Raw genomic sequence first — 19,168 nt, 5'->3', positions numbered from 1 at the left:
TCTTCCTATATCTTCCTAGGTTTTTCCTCGCCCTTATTACTCATGGGCTCTGTCTGAATGTTTAACACTCTGTAAAGCGCCATGAGACATGTGTAATGTTTTGACGCTCTATAAGTGAAATTAAATTGAAATTGAAATTCTGAGAGCACACAGGCAAGCAAATGTTTGGGCACAAGGCAAGCTACAGTGCCTGCTCCAAAGATTCTTGACTCACTATCACTGGGATGGAGACAAATTGTTGATGGGCAATGGGCTCCTGTTCTGTCAAAACTTCCACCAGCACCAGAGGCTGTTGTGGAACTTGTGAAGTGTTGTTGTCTTGCCAGCCAATGCAGTAGACGGTGTTCTTACCATTCACGCAACTGCAGGTGTGAAGGCTCTGAGGAGATGAGCACCAATATTAAAAAGACAGTGACAGTGGTGAGGATAAATACTTGAGTGACAATGACAATGTTTTGTTGAACTCTTCAATAATGAAACAAGATGCAGATTTTTTCATTTTTTCTCCAAATTGTTTGGCATTTTCATCATGAAATACATCTTTTGAAAATAGTCTGTATCTCACTTGTCTACCTTATTAGGTGTATATTTATCAAAAAGTTGACCACTTTAAGCCTTTATATTATTATTTTCCCATATTGTCCGCCATCTTGAATTTTGGCAGTGAAAATGAAGAAAAAAAATGGAAACAGGTTATTTTGTATTCAATGGGGTCCTAGCAAGTAAAAAATCACCAGTTGCAAAAATCTATATGAACCGTTCCTAAAATTACACGATTCCCCTAACTAATGAGGGGGAAATGGAAAGGCTTGTGTCGCATTGTAGAACCATATAAAGCCATTTCAATGAATGTGTATGAAAATGTCACATTCCAGACTCAAAATGGGCCATTTCAGCCATTTGCACCTGTTAATGTTTAGAGGCATAAGCACTTAAGTCTGTGTGTGCATCAGAAAAGGTCACATTCCAGACTCAATGGGCAATATACAGTTCACACTATTTAATGGGGGGAAATGGGAAGTTCACATTCCAGACTCAATGGGCCATACAGTGGCAGTGTCATGACACTCTTATGTAGATGCATACCATTCTGAAATCCTTCCAGCTTCATCACACCTACTTAGAATGAATGTTTCTGTCATTATAGACCAGTCTATTTAATGGGGGGGCATGGAAAGGTCACATTCCAGACTCAATGGGCCATACAGTGGCAGTGTCATGTCACTCTTATGTAGATACATACCATTATGAAATCCTTCCAGCTTCATCACACCTACTTACAATTAATGTTTTTTGTCATTATAGACCAGTCTATTTAATGGGGGGGGATTGAAAGTTCACATTCCAGACTCAATGGGCCATACAGTGGCAGTGTCATGTCACTCTTATACCATTATGAAATCCTTCCAGCTTCATCACACCTACTTACAATTAATGTTTCTGTCATTGTAGACCACTCTATTTAATGGGGGGAATTGAAAGTTCACATTCCAGACTCAATGGGCCATACAGTGGCATTGTCATGGCACTCTTATGTAGATACATACCATTATGAAATCCTTGGCCACAACTTTGCACTGACATGGTTCCCACTATCTGCAGGTGTGATGGCTCATATGATTTATGGGTGTGATAACAATGCAAGGTATCCTTTGCATGACTGCAGTGAGGTGCCTTTGTAACTAAACATATTTGGGTGACATATAAACACTCAGGCTCAGTTACACAATGTGTTTATTTTGAATAAAAAAGTTGTACAATAGTACGATTGTATCAAAAAAACATTTACAAAAAAAGTCAAAAAAGTAAAAAGTAAAAAAATTGTCAAAATCTTCAGAAATCTTCCCGCCTCACTGCTTCTCCACCATCCTGCTGAACAACTGGATGAGGGCACTTCTATCTTCCCTCATCGCCCTCATCTCAGTCCTCATCTCCGCCAGGGTCTGTTCATGGCTCTGTGCAGCAGTCAGCAGACGTGTGTCAGCAGAATCAGACCTCTCGAGGTAGGCCAAGAGGCCATCCTCGAGCCTCTGCCGCGCCCTCGGGGTGCCAGAGGGTCTGGTGGGGACGCGAGCTGGAGTGCGCCTGGCTGAGGGTGAAGCTGGAGATGGAGAAGAGGAGCTGGTGGACTGCACTGGAGAGGGAGCTCTGCCACCCTCCTGTAGGCACCTTTGCAGGACCTCAAACCGGCTTCTGGGGATCCTGAAATGCCCAGCAAATGTGTGGTCATCCATCTCCAGCATTACCTGCCATTCTGTGCCAGATTTGAGGATATTCCGATTTCTGGACCGCAACACAGCCATAGCCACAGCCACAACCCTAGCCCTATTTGAGGGAGAGAGAATTTGAGTTAAACTGTGATTAATATAAATAACTCATATCAGCAACAAAACAAAATCAACAGATATGTCCATTGTACTTTTCGCAGTAGCATGTAATTGCCTTAAACAGGTTACATTCACATTCATCAAACATTAAGCTTCTAAAATGCATTTTCTTCTAAAGCTGTTAGAAGATATGCGTTGCATACACTCTAAAAAATGCTGGGTTATTTTTTCAACCCAAACGCTGGGTTGAGGCTGTTGGGTCATTTTGTTTGGTTGTTTTTACTCATATTGGGTCATTTCTGTAACCCAGCTTGCTGGGTTGATAGTTTATCACTGCTGGGTTGATAGTTTAGGGCTGTGCTCCCTCCTGTCCCCCACCTGACGTGGAGTACACTACCCAGCACCAGGGTGACTTCAACACAGCTGCATAGTTATTTGAAGGTTGAGAGAAAAAAAATCGTCAGGCAGGCAGGCAGGCATATTCTTTCAACCGTCAAGTCCAGCAGCTGTCAACATGCAATGGAAATCAGGTGATTTCGGAAGGTATGTATCTGCTTTTATTTATTTATTTATTTTTATCCAGACGGATTTTAAAAGGATCAAGGATATCAAGGAATATTCTGCCTGCCATTTCGTTCAGCTTCAAGCAGGTTAGCAGGTGTCATTCCAGCTAATATTAGCTACTGTTAATGTTAAATCTACACAAATACAGACTCGTTACATAGTTCTGTATTCACTGGGTAGGAACTGCTGAACAGAAACAAAACGAACTTTTACAACGAACTACAATTAGCATACCAGCAGCTGGTAGGTAACGTTAGCACACTTGGAAACTTTATGCTAATTAAATATGCTTCTGGCTAACGTTTGTCAACTAGCTAACACAGTCGAAGTAGTCTCTTCACAACACGTAACTTACGATAATAATCATGCCAAACAACATCTTATTAAATCATTCAGGGTAGCCTCATATTATAGCCATGTAACTTACTGGGTGGTTCTTGGTGGTAACATTAACTTGGATTCACTAACTGAATAATGTGTTAACATTAGCTAGCTAACGTTAGCACTGCTTAACTTATGTTTGTCAGCCTAATGTTAATGGTAATGTTAGCGTTATCAAGCTCATCTGACATAAACGCACGTTTTGTAGGCTATTATCGGTATTATATTTTAAAAAATATAGGTGGTCATGGTTTCCGAGTGTGTTGCACTAATAATTTGTCTCCTGGTGGATTTTTATGTCTGTCAATATCATTCACTGGTAATGGTTCATGCAAGTCTTGACATAAAGTTCTGTAGGCTAACAGTGATTAAAATGCACTCTTTTTTTCTTTGACAGGGCTGACCCCCAAAACGGACTTTGGAATCTGCCTGCCTTCATGGAAGTATCACATGCATTTTATACTAGGCTAGCTATTCAAAAATAAAGAAAACTATCAAATAAATAATTGTGTCGAACTGTTTTATTTCATTGCATGGCTTTTGAGGGCCATTTAATAAAGACTGTTTATATCAGGCCTAAAGCTGTTAACAGAAGGTGTGACTTTAAAGTAAGTAAATACAAACTTTGACTTATTAAAAGTTTGTACAAGCAGAGTATTTAAAAAATCAACCAGTAGTTTTTGGGGATTTGGTTACATAACCCAAACATTTTGTAACTTTAAATAAACAGTTGTGTCAACATAACCCAACATATTGGTTAAATTTCAACCCAGTTGTTGGGTTAAATTTAGTAACCCAATTCGCTTGGTTAAGATAACCCAATGCTGTGTTGGACCACATTTTACTCAGCGGCTGGGTTGAAAACAACCCAGTTTGGGTTGTTTTTAACCCAGCATTTTTTAGAGTGTAGAATACTAGAAGCAGATCAACACTCACAGACAACAGTCAAGTCGCTATTTTTTTTAGTCTGTACACGACCAAACATACTGAAATGTGAACGTACCGTTTTCGTTTTCGTATTCTATTTTCTACTTCTGTCGCCTCTTTCTGGAGCTCCAGGAGCTTGTTTAGATGAGCTAAAAGCTTGTTCTCGTGTTCTAGGAAAACGTCCAGCATTAGCATGGCAGCTGCAGCACTGGTAGCGTCCATGTTCTTTCCAACTTGTCCTGTAGCAAATGCTCAAAGACGCATTTGGAACACTATTGATGGGTTTCATCAGGTCCCTTTCCACAGGTGTATTAATCAAGCACCATGCAGTCTGCATTGATAATCAAGGTGCTTGATTTTATACACCTGTGGAAAGGGACCTGATGAAACCCATGAATATAAGTGGTACAGCTAGGCAATTACGTCACGTTTGCGCGTCAGAGCAACTCGGGCGGCGGATTTCCATGACATCTCGAAAGCACCATTAGGCCTACGACCTAAAGTGGGCGTGCCTGCGCAAAATGCCGCAAGAAAGCCACTGTATCTTTTACTGTCTATTAAGAAAGCTGGGTATTTACACTTTCCAACTCGGGCGACGGATTTACAAGTCTAATGGAAAGGGCCATGACTGCATGATAGCAAATTATAATAGAGCTATTCGGAATGAGAGAAGGAACCACTTCTCTAAGGTAATTGCTGAAAACAGTGGAAACTCTAGGGTGTTGTTCTCTACCATTGATAGGCTATTGCATCAAACACCTTTTGATACACTCAGTCAGGCATCCTCTCTAAGGTGCGAAGAATTTGCAGACTTCTTCAAAAACAAAGTAATTTCTATAAGGGAGGCTATTGGTAACACAAGTAACATGTTTGATAGTACACCCAAAAATAGCCCCCCAAAATTAAGGTCCTTTAGCACTATTACTCAATCTGAGCTTGGTAAAATTATAACTCAAACCGGCTCCTCAACATGTGTTTTAGATCCAATCCCTACTAGATTCCTCAAAAAAGTATATGATAGCTTAGCTCCCTTTATTCTTAAGGTAATAAACACCTCATTAGAAACAGGTATATTTCCAACTGCTTTTAAAACCGCTGTTGTGAAACCTTTACTTAAAAAGTCAAATCTGGACCATACCAATCTGAGCAACTACAGGGCTATATCAAATCTACCGTTCCTGAGCAAAGTACTTGAAAAAGTTGTTTGTAATCAGTTAAATACCTTCCTCAACGAAAACAGTATCCTTGAAAAATTCCAATCAGGTTTTAGATCAAATCACAGCACAGAAACGGCTCTAGTAAAAATAGTCAATGATCTCAGACTGGCTACTGACTCAAACAAAGTCTCAATCCTTATTCTTCTGGATTTGAGTGCGGCATTTGACACCATTGATCATGGCATCCTAATTCACCGCCTTGCGAAGTGGGTGGGTCTCTCTGATAATGCTCTAAACTGGTTTCAAACCTACATTACTGGCAGAGATTTTTATATCAGTCTAGGAGATCATGTATCTGAAAAACATGACTTGCCTTTTGGTGTGGCCCAGGGGAGCTGCCTTGGTCCCCTGCTATTTTCCCTATGCTTCCATTGGGAAACGTCATAAGTCAGCATAATGTAAACTTCCATAGCTATGCAGATGATACCCAATTGTATATTTCTGTGGAGCCAACTAACCCAGATGGCCTTTGCTCCCTCACTACATGCCTAACCTCCATTAATCAGTGGATGAGCAAAAATTTTCTGAAACTAAATGATGACAAAACAGAGGTACTTTTGGTGGGACCAAAACTAAAGCGAGATATTGTTCTTAGTAATCTGGGGAACTTGGCACACCAGGTCAAACCAAAAGTAACAAGCCTCGGTGTCATCTTAGATGCAGAGTTAAGTTTTAAGCCCCATATCAGTAAAGTTACTCAAACAGCCTATTTCCACTTGAGAAATATTGCCAAAGTGCGGCCCTTTTTAACTCAACAAGATGCAGAAAAACTAATTCACGCCTTTATCACTAGCAGGTTAGACTACTGCAATGCACTCTTCACTGGTCTTCCCAAATCACATCTAAAGAAATTGGCACTCATACAGAACTCTGCGGCTAGACTTTTAACTAAGACTAAGAAGAGAGAACACATCACCCCTGTGTTGGCTGAACTGCACTGGCTCCCTATTTCCTATAGAATTGATTTTAAGGTTATGTTAATTACTTACAAAGCTCTGAATGGCATAGCACCTTCATATATCTCTGAGCTTTTAATATCTTATCAACCACAAAGGAAACTTAGATCATCCAATTCTAATCTTTTAATCATACCCAAAGTGCTCCACAAACAAAGTGGAGAAGCTGCTTTTATCCATTATGCCCCCAAACTATGGAACACCCTGCACTGTAAAAAATACAACTTGCCTTTAGTACTGCCAAATAACTTTTCTGACAGAAACAGAAAAGTTAACAGAACTCAAATAATCAAATAGTGAAGTAAAACTCATTATATCAAGTTTTCTCAACTAATTTGGCAAGTTCACCTAACAAACTTAAGAAACTGAGTTGACTCAACTTGTATAATTAAGTATCTAGTAAGAGAGAAGTTTCCCAAAGTTCACTGAACTTCTTAGTCAAGTTGGCGCAAGCGCATTGTTTCCTAACGTATCAAGGCGACCTGCGGCATTGCACGCTTGTCAGGAGGACAGAAGCCTTCCCTAACCGTTACCTGTATGCAGCTGAGCAGATGACCAGACAACATCATTGTCAAAGGTAAGTAAGACATTTCATTTTATCCAACATCCCATTGTTATGATAGTCAGCCTTTCTCGGTATCGTGTTGCTCTAGCTAAGCTGATCTAAATGCCCACATTCCGTTAGCAACTGTCACTAGCTAGCTAACGTTAGTGATATCTCGTTATGACTGTGAATGGTAGAAGCTTGCAATGTTCTGGGAAGACATAACAGGTAATGCTGAACCAGGATGTTCCTAAAACATTCACTTTCAGGAACAACTTCGTGTAAAATGGATGTCAGCAAGGAAGGTTCTTGGAAATAGTGTGGTGTTGTTGAAATAGTAGCTAGCTATTAGGCTAGGCTAGCCTACTAGCTAATCTTAGTGGCTACATTCCACAACTAGTGATAGCCGTACAGCTGCAAGGCAATGCAATAGTATAATTGTCTGGTTAGCGATTTCCCTGTTTTGCTTAAAACATGTTTGTTCCTCAAATATTCCCCTTTATAGAAAGACCTTTGTATGTGTCAGATGCCAGCGAGGATAGCTAGCTCACTGGAGTAAGCTAAACCCCTGATTAAACCTCACTCCCGCCCAAAGTTTTTAGCAATGTTTTGCAACTGCTGCCACCCCATCTGCTGAGCGCTGCATATAGGTTGAAAAAATTAAATGGCAATGTAATTTTTAATAGAATATAGAATAGAATGCAGCGCACATAAAACAATGGCAACTTGTGGAAATAATTATGACACTGAAGTTAGCCCCACATTCATCCAGCCCCACATTCGCCGATCGCGCTCCCTTAAAATATGCTCGTTCGGAGCCAATAAATGGACAAGTTATAGCTTCATCACTACGTAAATGTCCTCCAAGATGTTTAAAAAAGTCTACTGCACTGCAAACCTGACTAACATATGAAAACATTTTCTACTCTTGTTTGTTGTTACAGACTCTTCTGTTGCTTTGCAATGTAAGCAGTGTCCATGTAGAGACCCTCCTGACCCATTACAGGCTTCATCACGGTCACCAGGGAAAAAGCTGGCCCTGCCTCTACCCCCAGTGTGTGTGTATCTTTAAGACTTCAGGTACCTTACATTTTAATTTGGCACGGTACCATGCAAATGGCAAATCACCTCAGGTCAAAACTACATTTAGTGGTCAATATTGTGCATTCCAATGTGATTGTAGTGCAGTGGACATCTTGGAGGACATTTAGTGGTGAAGCTATAACTTGTAAGTGAGGATAGGAGCAGGCTTCACTCAATGTGTCTACTTTTAAACTTAAAAGTGCTGGCCTGGCTAGTTACATAAAGTAAAGTAGGAGAGAGGCCGCACTATGCATATATACACTTTTATTTGCACATACGCGTTTCGGCGTGTGCCTTCGTCAGTGTGCTGCTGTGCACACCGAAGAAGGCACACACCGAAACGCGTATGTGCAAATAAAAGTGTATATATGCATAGTGCGGCCATTGACCATTGTCTTTTAATTTATTTTTTGCAAATTTAGTGATGTAGTTCTGTGCTTTTCCACCAAGGATACAGATGCTGAGGAGGACTACTAGAGGCATGAAAATAGGAATCTTGACCGTCATTGAAGACGACCTCGTCATGAAAGCACCGGACACTGTCACCAATATCGCCATCGCCCTGGAAGAGACTGTTCTACAGGACATCAAGGATCTTCCATCTGCACTGGCCTACCTATTCGGACTCCTGCATGGCATTAATATGTTACCCGAAAGAACTGAAATATACGTTCGAGGTGTTGCAAAAGATTTTCCTGGGCCTTGATGCTGGCAGTTGTTCTGCAAGAACGCAGTCTTTCAAGATGAAGCTGCATGCCCTTGGGGATTTAACATACAGTAGGGGTGCCAATACTTATGAACCCCTGCATTTTAAGAAAGAACATTTATTTATTTATGATACATTATTCATTCACAAAGAAAATTGGTGTCCTTAAAGGTTGGATATTGGACATTGTTTTACTTAAGGCATTAAGATCAATTTTATATTCCTCTTTTTAGTCAACTTTAGCAGAGGTGCCAATAATTCCGGAGGGTGTTCAAACTGGCTGAAAATAAAAAACATTGTTTGATCTATTTGGATTTTTGAGTTGTTATTTAGACTTGCTTTTGGTTAGAGTCAATATATTGGTTGGCATTAATATATATTTTCAAGTTGGGAACATTTGTTGATTTAACTTGATTATTTAAGTTTTTCACTGTCAAGTAGAACTTGCTCAAAAAAGCTAGTGAAATGTGTTGACTTGTTTTTTTAAGTTGGAAGCACTTTTGATTCAACTTGAATTTTTGAGTTGCCAACCTAATGTAAGTCCACCTTACTTACAATACTGAGTTGGCATTACTAGATATTTCAAATTAAAAGCATTTTATTCAACTTGAATTTTTGAGTTGCTAACCTACTGTAAGTCCACCTTACTCACAATACTAAGTTGGCATTACTAGATATTTCAAGTTGGGAGCATTTGTTGATTTAACTTGATTATTTGAGTTATTCACTGTCAAGTTGAAATTACTCAAAAAAGCTAGTGAAATGTGTTGACTTGTTTTTTTAAGTAAACACAGAGAGTTTTTTTTTTACAGTGTGCCTCTGTACATCAAGCAGGCGAGTTCAGTAAGTATTTTTAAAAAAGATCTGAAAACATACCTGTACAGGAAAGCTTTTAGTTAACTCATCTTATCCTGTAGACTACTTTTTCAGATTATTCTACATCTGCTGCTATTGGAGGGCGCAGCCAGCCAGAAGCAGATGGGCTCCCCCTATTAAGTCAGGTTCTGCTCAAGGTTTCTTCCTGGAATATGGGAGTTTTTCCTTGCCACAGTTGCCATATGGCGTGCTTGTGGGGGGTAAGAGGGTTAAGGCTGCCAGTCTTGTGACAGAAATGTGATTGATAACGACTGACTGACTATTATTTTGTTACATGCTTCAAATGTAAAGCACTTTGAGCTGCATTCTGTGTATGAAAGGTGCTATACAAATAAAGCTTATTATTATTATTATTATTATTGAGGAAAGACGTTGTCTCTTTGTGTCGGCTGGTTTTGGCGAACAGTGCCCTGTATGCTGTATCGCCTACCAGAGGAAAGGAGGTTGAACAGTTTGTGACCAGGTTGTGAGGGGTCTGCAGAGATTTGTGCTGCCCTTTTCCTGACCCTGGGCCCATACAGGTCCTGGATGGAGGGAAGGTCAGCAAATCTATTGGTGTTGGTAAAGGGGTAATTTCTGTCTAATTTGCAAGTAAGCTTTTCTAGGGAAGATTTGCTATGTTGAACATCCTATCACCATGCAATACATCCGGACCGTCTTACATTTCAGACAAAATCAAGGCAAAAGACAAAATAGAGTTTCATTGCTTTTTATTTTTCAGTGACATAATTTCTCATAATAATTTCTACAAAAGGACAGTGTAAAAGTTAAAATCATAGTTAACATGAAATTAAATTTAAATTTATACATGTCATGGTTATTTTTGTGACTTTACTCTTAACTCTTCATCATTGTCCCTTACAAAAGTGCAGTGTAAAAGTGCAAAACAGTTAACATTAAATAACATTTAAATTATACGTGTCATAATGGTTAATTTTGTGACTTTTTACTCTTAACTCCTCTTTCACCCAGTCTTAAAAATATTATATTAAAAAAAGTATAAAAATGAAAAACATAGTAAACATTAAGTCAAATTTAATTGACCCACGTCATAGGTTATTTTTGTGACTTTTTACTCTTAACTCCGTAATCTGACACCTCTTTTACCCAGACTTAAGTAAGCAGGTGTTGGTGATGGAGGGGAAGGAGTCCTCTGGTGGGTTGAGCTTGGGCACCCAGTGGCGCGGCACCAGGAAGGTGGCCAGGTTACACAAGTCCACAAACACCTTATAACGGTCACTGGCAAGAACAACACAACAACAAAGCTCTTTAAGCAAGACAGAAAGACAGAAATCCAAATTACCTGTCTGCAAGGGTTTGGGTCTAATCGTATAAGTGATTTTTTTTTTTTTTTGTTAAAATCAGAGAGCAAATTTCTCCCTGTTTCAGTCACAAACACACAGAGCATAAATATATGTGGGAAAATATTAATATACACATAAAACATTTCTGCTACCCATGATATTTTACAAAATGTGCATATGTGTTGCAATATCATTAGTCAAATAGGATGACAGATCTATTGTTTGTTTTATTTTCTGGGGGAATTGTGCCTGACACATGGCTGTGATCGATGTGGTGTAGTGTGGTGTATGCAGGACTGCCATTTTGACCAGGCTGGGCTTACTGTACCTCACGGTGGAACGCAAGTAATGGTACCCTGAGGATCCACCTGTTCCCATCTTACTGCCAATCATCCTGTGCACCATGCACACGTGGTGGTCTGGAAGATGGAGGCATTCATAGTCACTTTCATAGTTACTAACAATAATGCATAATATTATGTCCATAACAATTATATAAACATAATGAGAAACTGAGTGAAAACATAACCATTTTAGTCTGTATAGATCGGTTCTCTCACTATGAATACAACTTGCTGCTGTGCTGTCTGGTTTGATACTGAACATTTTGAATTACAGTGTTGTTTAGTGCTGACTCATCTGAGACACCTACATCTCCATTTGGACATGAGGGAGTCAATGTCCATCAGTGAGGTCAGCAGCTGGAACGGCACCTGGAAGCGAGGTTCCTCTCTGTCAGAACAGACCACAGGTGAGTGTCCAGCAGGTGAATTGAACAGGTGAACTGAGTCGACACATTAAACTTGAGAAGATGAGGAGTGAGAGGACAGATGATCAAAACTGTGAGAGGTGAATGGACAGGTGGACAACGAGTGAGAGAACATCTCACCTGTAGAAGTAGATCATGAGAGCGCCCTGCAAAGCTTTATATGAGAGCCGCCGCTCACCTAAGGACAGCAAAGACAGTATAAAGCAAATGCATGGGATCTTGACTTGATCTTGGTTTCATTTGGATCATCAGCTTGTTGGGATTTTTGTAAGGATGTGACTGTTTAGACATTGGAGTAGCAAAACTTTGTGTCTGGTTGTTGTCATGTATGTATGCAATGATCATCCTCACCTTTACTCATCAGGTCGTCATGTCTTTGCTCATCAAACAGGGATGTAAACAGGTCTCTCTGCTTTATGAAATCCTTCATCTGTTCTTCTTTGTCCTCTGACTCTGGTCTCATCTGTCCAATCAGAATAATACTCCAGCTGACTGCATGTTAACCTACCCACTTTTAGAGCAAGATTACATATGCCACTGTTTCCATGGCCCCAACGTCTGATTACACAGTCTCAATGAATGTAACTCAATTAAAGAATGAATGAATGAATGCCTAACTCAAATGTTGCAGCACTGCAGATCATTGTTGACAGAATAATCATGACTTGAAATTATTTAAATACTACTGGGCTGTTGTGACAAGTACATTTCCCAGCTGTGGGATTAATAAAGTCTTATCTTATCTTAAATCCATGATTACCACAGATGTCTGTGCAGAGTTGATATATAAGTTAATATGTTAAGCACTGTAGACACTCTCAGATATACTCACTACCAAAAAAATGAAGTGTGTTATTTTTTAGAAACCTTTGTTTGTGCCATCTGATAGTTTGTGGGTGGTGAAATTGCAAACACAGTCTAAAAATGTATTAAAACCCCCGTTAGTGTTGCACAGCCATTAAGACTTGTTTAAACACCGTTTTCCAACTTAAAAAAAAAAAAAAAAGGTTATGTCCATTTTTAAAAGTTTTTAAAAAAAATGTAAAGCCTTATTTGTCAATGACCCACAAACATGTGGTAGTCTAACACATTAAATGTTCCCTTCAGTATTTACCTCAGGATTAGTTCCTCATCCTCTCATCCATGTCTTAATGTCTCCAACAGAAAGTGTACAAGTCCGACCTGTCCTTCATGAAGGGCGTGGCCTGGGACGGTGTGGGTGCACCTCAGATGGAGTACGCCAAGAAAGCCGGAGACCTGATCAGTGACGTGAGTGGACTACCAGGCCATCACATAATGTTATGACTAGTACAGTCATTTAAAGCATCAATACTATTTATCAATACTACTGCTATTACTATTACACATTTTTTTTTGGAAACAGAACTGTTTTAATTACTTTATGTTTGACTTTACATTTCTTATACGCCTTATTCACGCAGCGGCCATTGTGTAAACCAAAACGAGGCTACAGAGGTACACTGACTATGTCATTAATGCATTTTCACCACCTACTGGCGAATGCATAGAACACAACAATCCTATGGTTTGTGTACCCTGTAGCCTCGTTTTGGTTTACAATGGCCACTGCGTGAATAATGCAAATAGACGGCTGAAAATGTAAGGTTTTTTTTTATTATTGAATTCTGCAGAAGAAGTATCGTCAGAACCCCGACCGCATCAAATTCACCTCAGTGGCAGATTCCCCTGATATTCTCCATGCTAAAAACAGCTACATGCAGTGCAGTCAGGTAAGGGACTTTCATCATGAACCCATTTTGTTTCAGGAACAGCAATTGTCCTTAAGTATTATTTAAGATAAACAACAGTACATTCAAGTCTGTGAGTTTTGGTTGCGGATAATACATGTTGTTGTTGTTGTTGTTGTTGTTATGTTGGTTATCTGATGGATATTGTTGGCCTCGTTGTTTTATATCTTGGACATTCATGAATATTTGTACATATTGCAGAGGCTCTATAAGTCCGGAGACTCTGATGCCATGCACAAGTACACTCTCCATGCTGACGACCCCGACTTTGTCAGGGCCAGGCTTAACGCACAGCAAATAAGCGATGTAAGACACCTATTCTAATGGATTCATTATTTAAATACAAAAATTCAAAAACGGGAAACACAGGTTGGCCTAAACGCCCACTGTTTCCCTTGCAGAAAGTTTATAAGACCTCAGGAGAGCAGGTGAAATCAGCTGGGTACGACTTGAGGCTAGACGCCATTCCCTTCCAAACGGCCAAGGCCTCCAGGGATATCGCCAGTGATGTGAGTTTACCATGAAACCTTTTTTTTGTTGCTGTTGATTCAACTTTTAGTTACTGTTATACAATACATCTTTGACCTACAGACATAAAAAGATGCAGGCCTACTTTCACTGTATTTCATTAAAGTTTTCTTAGAACATGACATATACATACTAGCAGAGCTAACACATCTTGTTAAGCATCTTTACCTGTAGCACATAGCATACCTTTTCCCAATTCATTGCAATTTGTTCGATATATTTATTTCAAAACAAGTTGGTTGACAAAATTCTATATATTATTCCATTATTCCATTGTTATTATTACTAATATTGCTCAGTTCCGCAGAGATAATCCAACATGCAAGTGACATTCTTGAAACCTTTTCAGTTCCGCTACAAAGAGGCGTTCGTGAAGGGCAAGGGCCAGCAGGTGGGACTGCTGTGCGTGGAGGACGACCCCAAGATCATGCACTCGCTGGCTGTGGGCAAGCTCCAGAGCAACACCGAGTACAAGAAGCAGTCCCACGAGATGCACTCGCAGTTCAAGATGCATGCTGACCAGCCCGAGTTCCTGCAGGCCAAGAAAAGTCAGGCGCAGGCCAGTGACCTCTGCTACCGCCAGCGGCTGCACGACTACACCTGCGACGCCGAGCAACTCAACGTCAAACATGCCAAGAAGGCCTACAAGCTGCAAAGTGACGTAAGTACTGAACTGAAGACTTTATGCAACCCTGTGCTGTGATTATTATGAAACCATTGATTCTGGTTCACTTTGCATAGCTTTCTCAGTTTACCATTAGTGTGTTTGTGTGTTACATTATACTGCATTTAATGGAAATAAGATACCTGCTTTTTGATTTTGATTTTTAATTAAATTAATTTCATTTGGTTCATAATGGAGCTTGGTAGTGAGTGAGTGTCTCTGTGTATTGTTATAGGCTATTTATTAGATATGAGATGAAAGCATAGCATGTAGGCTTAAACCTCTGAAGAGCTTACATGTAGCTGTGCTTCAATTGAGGCAGTGAGAAGTCACTGTAAAGTTCACTTTATTGACTCTGATGGCTCACCCCGCAGGTGAACTACAAGTCAGACCTGAACTGGATCAAGGGAGTGGGCTGGACGCCCCCAGGCTCCCACAAGGCGGAGATGGCCCGGCGGGCCGCTGAGCTGGGCCTGGCAGAGGGAGTGGACACTGACGAGGCCATCGCCAAGTACCAGCAGCTACTGGTGAGCAACAAATGATATGACACAGCTAATACATAAGCTGTTACAGCAACCTGAATTAGAGAGGTTACATAGCTCTAAATGCAAACAGCAGAAAAGCTATTTTCAATTTAATAGAAGCGAAAAGAATAGCATTTTACAGAGCATTGTATATCTATTCTACACTACAGTAATCACTTCTTGATGATTAATTTCTATTTAGCAAGTTGTTTAATCCATTTCTCCACCATTGTCCTCTTCGTCTGTGTCCGTGTGTGTCTGTGTGTTCATGGTCCTCTGTGCCACCTCTCAGATGTACCAGCGTCAGATGATGATGGAGCAGCAGATGCAGATGGAGATGCAGCAGCAGGAGTCCTCCTCCTCCAACCAGGTGGAGACCATGGAAGAGTTCAAACAGCCCGACGTCAACCCCGACGCCATGGAAGTGCTCCACGTCAAGAGGAAGAAGGTCCAAACTATCCAGACCAACTTCCGGAAAGCCACCAGCAGCAGCACCACCACCAGCCACACCCAGTCCTCGTCCAGCGCGCAGTCCGCCGTCACGTCCCAGACCGCCATCAGCTCCCAGAAGACCACAGCACTGGTCTCTGGCTCCTCTGACACAACGATGTAGACTGATGGTGTTGACCGCCTCCTGTTGTTTAAATCATCAATGTACTTTTTAATTTTTTTAATGATGTGGTGAACTACTATAGAGCCTGGTGCTTTTATCAACAGTGTAATTGAACTGATGAGCAGTTGAGGGCTGTAGGTGGAGAAAAGCTATACTGAGAGAATATGGCATGTATAAAAAAAGTTACGTGGAAGGAAACAGAGAGGAATTATGTCAGCCAAGGATCATGATGTCGGCATATACGATGGAGAATGTAGAATGAGCTGTGGTTGAGAAGGTTAACAGGAAGTTGATTTTTGATTTGTGTGATGATGCATGTGTAAGCTGAGCTAGATTTGCCACGGGTGTGAGCAAAATGAAGATGCTCCTCGTAGGGATTTGTTTTCTGTTTTTTTTTTGTGAGAGGCAGCAAACTGAATGTCATTTTGTATTATTATTTGGAATGATGATAGAAGGTGCTTTAAATGAGCCTCAACAATATGTAAATGTATTACTTTACTCGGAGTAGGCTTTGAGCAAGACGAGCATTATGGTCTCACATGCCACAGACTTGAGCACTGTCAAAGTGTCTAGTGCCACCTTGTGGTGGTTTGCAAATGGTTGGCCTTGTGCTAGACGACATACTGTATGTGATTTTTACTTGGATGACTGACCGGTTCAGCTTTATGACTATAAACTTAGCCTATAGGCCACAGTGTTTGACAAAAGTGAAAATGCTGGGTTATGAGTTTCAAAAGGAAAATAAATGTTTTTCAACAGCATCTGCTTGATGGTGTCAGCAACTCTGCAGCAATGCACAGAGAGAGAGAGAGAGAGAGAGAGAGAGAGAGTTAGAGACCCTTGTGTAGATTCCAAATTCAATCAAAATGCATTGGCATGGGACATTTTATTATATCATGTTTAAATTAACCATGATTAACAGTTCCAGTTATCAATACTGCTGCAGTTTGTAGGTAGTACACACACACACACACACACACACACACACATTGCACATTTCCGGCACAAATCATGCTGTCATCCAGCCTGTCACTGTAGACAGGAGTTGTGCAGTGAGGTTTGGAGATCAAGGTTGATAGCAATTGGGTGCTGTAAGTAAAACTACAGAAAAGAAAGGGGGTGTTTTATGATATATTCAATTAATGCGTTGGGATGCATCTTTATACAATACATTTGGCATCAGAACCAGAATCAGCTTTATTGGTCAGGTTTGCACAAGCAAACAAGGAATTTGACGGTTAATCTTTGCTGTCACTGTACAACACTCACTTAACATATAAAGAATAAAACAGAAAGGTCAGTAAGACATATAAAAAAATATTGTAATAGAAATATATAAACATAAAAACAGAAACATTATAAGAGTAGTAAGAATAAGTGTATGTGCAATTGAAGAGATGGAGGAAATTGTGCAATATCAGTATAGTCTAAGATTTAGGATTTATATAAATATAGTGAAAGGCAGTTCAGTGCAATGATAATGTATTAATAACAATATTTTAATTGTAAGATTGAAGTAAACATGAGGTAGATGAGCAGAACAGTGTTGATTGACTGTTTAGTGTAAGGGTGGGGGCTACTTCTGAGCGTTCAACAGAGTACTTTCCATTAGACTTGTAAATCGCCCACCCGAGTTGCTCTGACGCAAAAACGTGACGTAATTGCCTGGTTGTCAAGGTTGCCATGGTCGTGGACACCTCAACAGACACAGGCAAGGAGGCATTGAACCGCGGGTGGGTGGGGGGGGGGTTTAGTTGGTTGGTTGTCACTGGGATGGAGAGCTAGAGTTCAGCTGCAGGAAAGAAGCTTCCTCTGAACCTGCTGTGCGTCTTATGCAAGCATCGCTTGTCCTGGATGGCCTCAATGGAGGGGAGTGAGGAAATGGTGATGCGTTGGGCAGTTTTCACCATCCTCTCCAGTGCTTTTCGGATGTAGGCAGAGCAGTTGCCATACCAAACTGGGACATAGTTGGTAAGGATACGCTTGATGGTGCAGGGGTAGAAGTTCACCAGGATCTGAGGAGGCCGGTGGACCTTCTTTAGCCTCCTCAGATAGAAGAGACGCTGGTAAGCCTTCTTGATCAGGGTAGAGGTGTTGAGGGTCCAAGAGAGGTCCTCAAGAGATGTGGACACCCAGAAATCTGAAGCTGGTGATACACTCCACTTCAGTCCCATTGATGAGAATGGAGGTGTGTGGCAAAACCCCACATATCTACACATGTCACACAGATGTCTTGGTGCTTGCCCTTCACCATGTACCAGACATCAACAAAGACATTCTCATTATCATGGCCACTGGAGAACGTCGACAAAAGATACATCTCAGGCTAGAAATCTTGACGCACCAAATGTAATTTGCAACCAGGGTAGTCTAGCAACTCTCCGTTACCATGTTCTATTCTCTGTATATAGACCTTACTGTCCTGTAACTGACCCCAGGCAGATGGGTCAGGCCCTTGAGTCGTGGATCTGCTTGAGGTTTCTTCCTATATCTTCCTAGGTTTTTCCTCGCCCTTATTACTCATGGGCTCTGTCTGAATGTTTAACACTCTGTAAAGCGCCATGAGACATGTGTAATGTTTTGACGCTCTATAAGTGAAATTAAATTGAAATTGAAATTCTGAGAGCACACAGGCAAGCAAATGTTTGGGCACAAGGCAAGCTACAGTGCCTGCTCCAAAGATTCTTGACTCACTATCACTGGGATGGAGACAAATTGTTGATGGGCAATGGGCTCCTGTTCTGTCAAAACTTCCACCAGCACCAGAGGCTGTTGTGGAACTTGTGAAGTGTTGTTGTCTTGCCAGCCAATGCAGTAGACGGTGTTCTTACCATTCACGCAACTGCAGGTGTGAAGGCTCTGAGGAGATGAGCACCAATATTAAAAAGACAGTGACAGTGGTGAGGATAAATACTTGAGTGACAATGACAATGTTTTGTTGAACTCTTCAATAATGAAACAAGATGCAGATTTTTTCATTTTTTCTCCAAATTGTTTGGCATTTTCATCATGAAATACATCTTTTGAAAATAGTCTGTATCTCACGTGTCTACCTTATTAGGTGTATATTTATCAAAAAGTTGACCACTTTACGCCTTTATATTATTATTTTCGCATATTGTCCGCCATCTTGAATTTTGGCAGTGAAAATGAAGAAAAAAAATGGAAACAGGTTATTTTGTATTCAATGGGGTCCTAGCAAGTAAAAAATCACCAGTTGCAAAAATCTATATGAACCGTTCCTAAAATTACACGATTCCCCTAACTAATGAGGGGGAAATGGAAAGGCTTGTGTCGCATTGTAGAACCATATAAAGCCATTTCAATGAATGTGTATGAAAATGTCACATTCCAGACTCAAAATGGGCCATTTCAGCCATTTGCACCTGTTAATGTTTAGAGGCATAAGCACTTAA

At 40.5% G+C, this 19,168-nt stretch overlaps 2 protein-coding genes and 1 long non-coding RNA gene across 3 annotated transcripts; 2 read left to right on the top strand and 1 right to left on the bottom strand.

Moving 5' to 3' along the window:
• Nucleotides 1–6,660: 6,660 nt before the first annotated feature.
• Nucleotides 6,661–9,013, top strand: LOC143138523 (uncharacterized). The gene is made up of 3 exons (XR_012990243.1): nucleotides 6,661–6,949; nucleotides 7,861–7,996; nucleotides 8,450–9,013. It is a non-coding gene; the product is annotated as an uncharacterized LOC143138523 (long non-coding RNA).
• Nucleotides 9,014–10,645: 1,632 nt separating this feature from the next.
• On the bottom strand, nucleotides 10,646–12,117 carry LOC143138288 (tryptophan 2,3-dioxygenase A-like). Its single transcript, XM_076298782.1, has 5 exons — nucleotides 12,006–12,117; nucleotides 11,775–11,832; nucleotides 11,538–11,617; nucleotides 11,214–11,304; nucleotides 10,646–10,820 (listed from the first exon to the last, which is right to left on the bottom strand). The coding sequence occupies exons 1-5, from the start codon at nucleotides 12,115–12,117 to the stop codon at nucleotides 10,685–10,687; spliced, it is 477 nt and encodes a 158-aa protein (XP_076154897.1). The 3' UTR covers nucleotides 10,646–10,684.
• Nucleotides 12,118–12,229: 112 nt separating this feature from the next.
• LOC143138286 (nebulin-related-anchoring protein-like) lies at nucleotides 12,230–16,513 on the top strand. The gene is made up of 8 exons (XM_076298781.1): nucleotides 12,230–12,235; nucleotides 12,819–12,923; nucleotides 13,307–13,405; nucleotides 13,625–13,729; nucleotides 13,825–13,932; nucleotides 14,301–14,612; nucleotides 14,990–15,142; nucleotides 15,432–16,513. Exons 1-8 carry the CDS (start codon nucleotides 12,230–12,232, stop codon nucleotides 15,750–15,752), a joined length of 1,209 nt encoding a protein of 402 aa, XP_076154896.1. The 3' UTR covers nucleotides 15,753–16,513.
• Nucleotides 16,514–19,168: the final 2,655 nt, after the last annotated feature.

Source organism: Alosa pseudoharengus, unplaced genomic scaffold (genome assembly GCF_046254945.1).
Source record: "Alosa pseudoharengus isolate Yale_2024_CS ecotype anadromous, Long Island Sound unplaced genomic scaffold, YU_APseudo_1.1 YU_APseudo_1.1_scf_21, whole genome shotgun sequence".
Lineage (NCBI taxonomy): Eukaryota > Metazoa > Chordata > Actinopteri > Clupeiformes > Clupeidae > Alosa > Alosa pseudoharengus.
Note: the sequence above shows the minus strand (reverse complement) of the source record. Positions and strands in the feature narration are given on the sequence as shown.